Genomic DNA, 5,945 nt, shown 5'->3' with positions numbered 1-5,945 from the left:
TGAAGGACAGAGGCTCATCCTGGTCAGTTAATAATGTATTTTGCATTTAGATCAGCTACATTCACTTTGTCTATAATAAATGAACATTTCAGATTGAGGAAAAATCTAAATATAACAGATATGGCTGGATCAGTTGGGTATGATGATATTAAAAAGCTGGATATCGCCCGACTCTAGCTCCATGTGGGATGTGGGCTCCCTCTCGAGATGAGTCCATTTTATGGACACACCTTTTCTCACAGTCCCCTGGTGCAGGTGGGAAAGAGCAGGTTTGCAAAATCATAATACATAGGAACACACAGCATTGTCTGTAGTAGGTCAGTTTTTGTTGGGAACATGAAGTAGTCACGGCACAAAACTGAACTAAAAGAAAAAAATTGAGATTAGCTCCCAGATTGGGTTACACTATATAAGGCATGACTTAAACTTTAGCCTCACCATTTGGAGAAGATTTGTCAGTTTCGTATCCAGGTAAGCTTGTTTTGTTTATTTATTTAAATCATTTTTTTTTTAAATTTCTTTAAATCCAATTTTTGGTTTATTTATTTAAAACCAATTTCACATAATGATTGACATTAGTATGATCAAAAGGCTGGGTTCACGTTACATCACAAGAGTCTAAAGTTCCCTCTGTTTAAGACTGGGGTGGAAGTTACAATTCTGTTTAACTATGAGAATTGTTTTGACCTGGTTTATAGTTAATATCTCTGTAATAACTGGACCAGAAAACATGGAACAGAAAATGGCGCTAAGTTCAATGTTTGAATGTAAAATTAAGATATTGTTGTCACATGAAAGAACTTGATACCACTTACTATTAATATGACAAATGCATGGACCTAAAATGTTCTATAAAACCATATCTTTCAAAAAAATTTCTGTGTTCTATGTTATCATTTGCATTTTTTTCCTGTGTCAGTACAAATAAACCATACCATGCTTGTAAGCTTTTGTCTGACTAAGAGCAGTTGACATGAGAGCGTGTGGCGCTATTTAAATGAGACGATTTGCTCTTTTATTCTTCCAGGACAATAGGTTTCTGTATAGAGGAGAGATTAAATAACTTCCCCTATGGCAGGTTTCATTCTCCTGCTTCTGGCCTGCGCCGTATCAGGTATGTTCTTAAGTCACACAAAATCCATGTCTCGATGTTCTCACAATACAAGAGGTTTACATAGCCTTCAATAGAGGACTTAAACCACGATTAAAAGGTGCACTATGTAATTTTTCTGGTGAGGTGTCCGCTAACCTGGAGATGCTATTGCTTTGCCTGAAATGCTCCACAGTATGGCATTGAAGGTTTACATATCTTGCAATATTCATTTATGTGTATTCTTTTTAAATTCATGCCTTGAAGAGTTGTTTATGTGCAATCAATCACTGCCCTGTTAGTAACATTGCAGGGTTTCACATGTTTCACATCATTCTACAGGTCAATAATATTTAATCTATATGGGACGGGGTGAAAATGAATATAAAATGCAGATTTCTTTTGTAATACAGTGAGTTCTTGGGTCTAGTCATTAAGAGAAACATCAACATCTGTGCATTTATATCTGAGAAATTTCATAGCAAAGAACAATTGGAGGATCCTTTTTACAAATTCTTTTAAACATATTAAATACTATATTTTTATGCCTATTTGTGTATTTTTCTGTATTATGAAAATCACTGAAAACTGTTTGTATTTGAAATCTTAAAACTGAAAAACATACCTTGAAAAACATGGATTGTGACTCTGTAAGCAGAGCCGCCCCGCCACAGATCTGAGCTGCAACTTGGCCTGGTGGTGTCAATCGCTTGTCTCTATGGAGATAAGAAATAATGCCATACTGTGGAACAATCCAGGCAATGCAAGAACATCATTGAGACAAACAGGTGGCACACACTCCACCAGAAATGTTACTTAGTGTGCCTTTAAATACCAAATATCTCGAGATGAAACCATTTCAAATATATTTACTGTTCTATTTGCACAGATGTTACTGCATCAAGAATCATTGGCGGGATAATTGTACAACCTTATACATGTAAATACCAGGGCGCATTACTGGCCATTGTACCAGGACTAAGCGAGCCTAAACCTTATTGTGGATGTACTCTGATCGCTCAACAATGGGCGGTGTCTGCTGCCCACTGCTGGAGACCGTAAGTAACTACATTAACACTTATAAACTTTTTATCATTTTTATTTTGTTTTAATGCAGAACAAAAAGTCCAGATCATAATGGTATTGACTCACATTTGTGTCTTTTTAGGACCAGTGCAATGATGTTGGTTTTTGGCGAACACAATTTATTCATCGACGAGGGATATGAGCAATATTTTAATGTTTCAGGAATTTACGTGCACAATTTCAACTACAGAACGTATAACAATGATATCATGCTGATAAAGGTAAGATATTACTGTTACTACTCATAACTTTAAAGCTGCACTATGTAACATTTTGGTGGAAGGTATGTCACCTGCTTGTCTTATCATGGGGGCTTTACCTGTTCCACAGTACACTGATACACTTGATAATTACTCTAGTAGGCAGAGGTGGGTAGAGTAGCCAAAAACTGTACTCAAGTAAGAGTAATGTTACTTCACAAAAAATATTACTCAAGCAGGAATAAAAGTGTGTGGCTAGAAAAGTACAATTTTAAAAGGTTGCTCAAGTAAATGTAACTGAGTACTACCCACCTCTGGTAATTGGCCTACCTAGGATGGGTGATGTATCGGTTCCAGTATCAGCAGATATCGATACAGATTTGTCAATATTGTTTCTGCCCGACATTTGTTACCGATGTTTTTGGTAATGCCCCATTCTTTGGCTCTTTTTCAAAATGTAAATAGAAGAGTGTTGTGTTTACACTATAGACTGAGACTGTATATATAAATGGACACAGCTGTGAGTCATCGTGTTCCAAACAGGAAGTGAACCTGGGCTGTGCTTCTGGCTCCATCGGCTCAATTCACTTTACATTAGAAAACTGTCGTCCCTCTCACTGTAACTGCTGCTCATCATTTTGGATTTAAAATGTTCATATTGACCCACTCTACGTGATTTTATTGTATTTTATGTATTTTTTATTTCCCTATTTTGTCCATTACTCAAGATATGAACATTAATATAAGACAAATCAGACGCCTTCTTTCCATGAGATCGCTCCCGCTAGCGTTAGCAACAGGTTTGATTGACAGCGTTGCTAAGCGTGGGTCCCCTGCCAAACCAGCAGTGCAGGTGGGACGGGGCGTTACTTTCAGCAGCTTCGCTCCAGATTGACTCTTTGTTTACTATGATGATCACAGTCGGAATTTCTAATACGGAGCTCCAAATTTGCCCCTACAACTGCCCTCAGTCCACTTCTTTATACAGTCTGTGGTTTACACAAACATGAAACAAGTATCCCAGGTAAATACGTTATTATTTTTACAAAAGTGAAAAGATCATTTGTAAATTTTGAGGTAAATTTGTGGTCCTTGCTATGGATTTTAAAAGCTAAATATCGGTATTGGCAAAAGTCAGTTATCTGCAACAGCAACCAACGATCGAATATATTGTGTTTTTATTACTGAAAAACATGCATTCTTAGTCACCTCTCCAATAGGGCTGAGAATTTAAAACTATTTTTATTTGGTCGCAATAAGACTAAATAAAATCTAATCAGAAATTGCGAAAATGAATCTTCTCGAAATAAATAAATGAATGAAATTAATGAAAAATTTGTTGTCATATCGCCCAGCCCTGCTCTCCACTACAAATTGGCCTGGTGGCATTACCTGCTAGTCTGCCATAATGGATAATGCCATACTGTGGAACATTCCAGGCAAAGCAATAAAATCTCTATGGAATCACCACAAAACATACACATTTAAAGCTATCATGTCACTCAACTAAATAAATACATTGTGGTTGACTAACTTCTTTCTGCTGTTGTCAATTTCAAACTTGATTTTAACACTAGAAGAAAAATACAGATTGACACCACAATGACCATAAACAACTCTCTTTATTTAGACAATAGAATGTGATGTGATTTTTAACATTAAATCAAGGTACTGTCTTTTATATTACCATGTGTCTTATATCTGTGTAATCCCTCAGTCGTCCAGGTATGTTCCATAGTGGTCCATGGGTGTATACTAGTCTGTGTGTCTTATACTTGTGAAAGATACAACTCAAGATCATTCTAAAGATATTCAGAAACTAGTCATTTCTACCCTGTGAATGTGACTTTTTATTATCGATATTTGTTCAAATGATCTAGTTTCGATACTAGTTTTAGTATCGATTAGCATCTGATTTTTGATACTTTTGACAGCTCTAGTATTTAGATTTCCATTATCATAAGCATTTGTATATCTTACAGCTGAGTAAGCCAGCCACAATCAACGCATATGTGGAGCCGGCCCGCCTGCCCGGCCCCACTAACCCCCTTGAGTATATGGACACGTGTACGGTGAGCGGCTGGGGCGTTACTTCACTGTACAACCCAACACCCTCTGATGAACTGAGGGCGGTGGATGTCCACCTCTACACCGACTGCCAATACTACTACTGGGGCAGAGTCAACAGTAACATGCTCTGTGCTGGGTATCGCTATGGAGGGAAGGACGCATGCAAGGTATGCTAGTACTGCACCTACTACTGAGCTACTACCAATAGAACAATTCCACTATACTTCTGAAACTACTACTACTACTGTTGCTAATACTACAACAATTATTGATACTACTAGTTTTGCTACTATTACTACTACTACTACTATTACTACTACTACTATTACTACTGCTACTATTAATATTGCTGCTACTACACCATCTACTATTGTTACTACTTCTACTGCTAGTACTATTACTATTAGTATTGTTACTACTACAACTGCTACTACCACTACTAATACTGCTACTGTTACTACTGTTACTACTACTACTACTACTACTACTACTACTACACTACTACTACTACTAGGCAAGGCAAGTTTATTTGTATAGCACAATTCGTACACAAGGTAAAGTCCTTTATAGAATAAAAAAATACCTTAAAATCGCAATACAACAAATCGAAATATAAATAATCACAAATAATCATCATGAGATTAACATTAAATGAGAATGTACTACAACTGCTACTACCACCATTACTACTTAATACTAGTAACAAAGGTTTTAGAAAGTTGTCAACCGGGCAAGTTTTTATATTTTTATGCGTATGACTACCAAGTGCAATAAGTCAATGCAAACATAAATAATCAAAATGTATTTTTAAAAGAGTAGAGTGTGGAATAAAAACCTTTCAGTCACAGCTCAACAGAACTGTTTTGAGCCTGGACATTGTCAGAGTAGAGTCTTGTCTCGCATCTACTACAACTTCTACCACACCTATACTACTGTTGGCTGAATGGATAGCACTCTCACCTCACAGTAAGATGATTCCAGGGTTCATGAAAAATTCTTTCTTTTTTGTTCTTTTGACTTCCAGGGAGACTCCGGAGGACCTCTGATGTGTAATGGATACCTGGAGGGAATTGTGTCCTGGGGCATCAGCTGTGCAAACCCGTATTTCCCTGGAGTCTACACAAAAATAAGAAACTATGTCAACTGGATCTACTGGGTGATGGCAAATGACTCATAAATCTGATTTCAATTAGACTATTAGACTGGGTTTCAGAATGATGAAAAGCATAGCATGTAACTAATCAAAATTGAATAGTAATAATAATAATAATAATAATAATAATAATAATAATAATATACTAACATTTGCAGATGATGGGTGGCATTTTGGTTCATACCTACCTTATGTCTTCTAAATGGTCGGAGGTTCTCAAAATGGCACCATATTACAGAATGCTGAAACCCGTGGATATTTAGTGGACATACTTGACAGGTTTAAAGGCACTATACACATTTCAGTTTTTGTTTGTACAGAAATATTACCACATTTCAATTCACAT

At 36.6% G+C, this 5,945-nt stretch overlaps 1 protein-coding gene across 1 annotated transcript; it reads left to right on the top strand.

The window, feature by feature from the left end:
* Positions 1-446: 446 nt before the first annotated feature.
* On the top strand, positions 447-5,623 carry LOC117373973 (trypsin I-P1). Its single transcript, XM_033970104.2, has 6 exons — positions 447-471; positions 1,028-1,114; positions 1,980-2,148; positions 2,259-2,397; positions 4,359-4,613; positions 5,471-5,623. The coding sequence occupies exons 2-6, from the start codon at positions 1,072-1,074 to the stop codon at positions 5,621-5,623; spliced, it is 759 nt and encodes a 252-aa protein (XP_033825995.1). The 5' UTR covers positions 447-471; positions 1,028-1,071.
* Positions 5,624-5,945: the final 322 nt, after the last annotated feature.

Source organism: Periophthalmus magnuspinnatus, chromosome 7 (assembly GCF_009829125.3).
Source record: "Periophthalmus magnuspinnatus isolate fPerMag1 chromosome 7, fPerMag1.2.pri, whole genome shotgun sequence".
Taxonomy (NCBI): domain Eukaryota; kingdom Metazoa; phylum Chordata; class Actinopteri; order Gobiiformes; family Gobiidae; genus Periophthalmus; species Periophthalmus magnuspinnatus.
Note: the sequence above shows the minus strand (reverse complement) of the source record. Positions and strands in the feature narration are given on the sequence as shown.

Excerpts from the sequence above, each read along its gene's own strand:
- LOC117373973 (XM_033970104.2), top strand. The coding sequence starts at position 1,072 with ATGGCAGGTTTCATTCTCCTGCTTCTGGCCTGCGCCGTATCAG. Across the intron at positions 2,149-2,258 it reads GCTGCCCACTGCTGGAGACC|GACCAGTGCAATGATGTTGG; the intron begins GTAAGTAACTAC and ends GTGTCTTTTTAG. Across the intron at positions 4,614-5,470 it reads GAGGGAAGGACGCATGCAAG|GGAGACTCCGGAGGACCTCT; the intron begins GTATGCTAGTAC and ends TTTGACTTCCAG.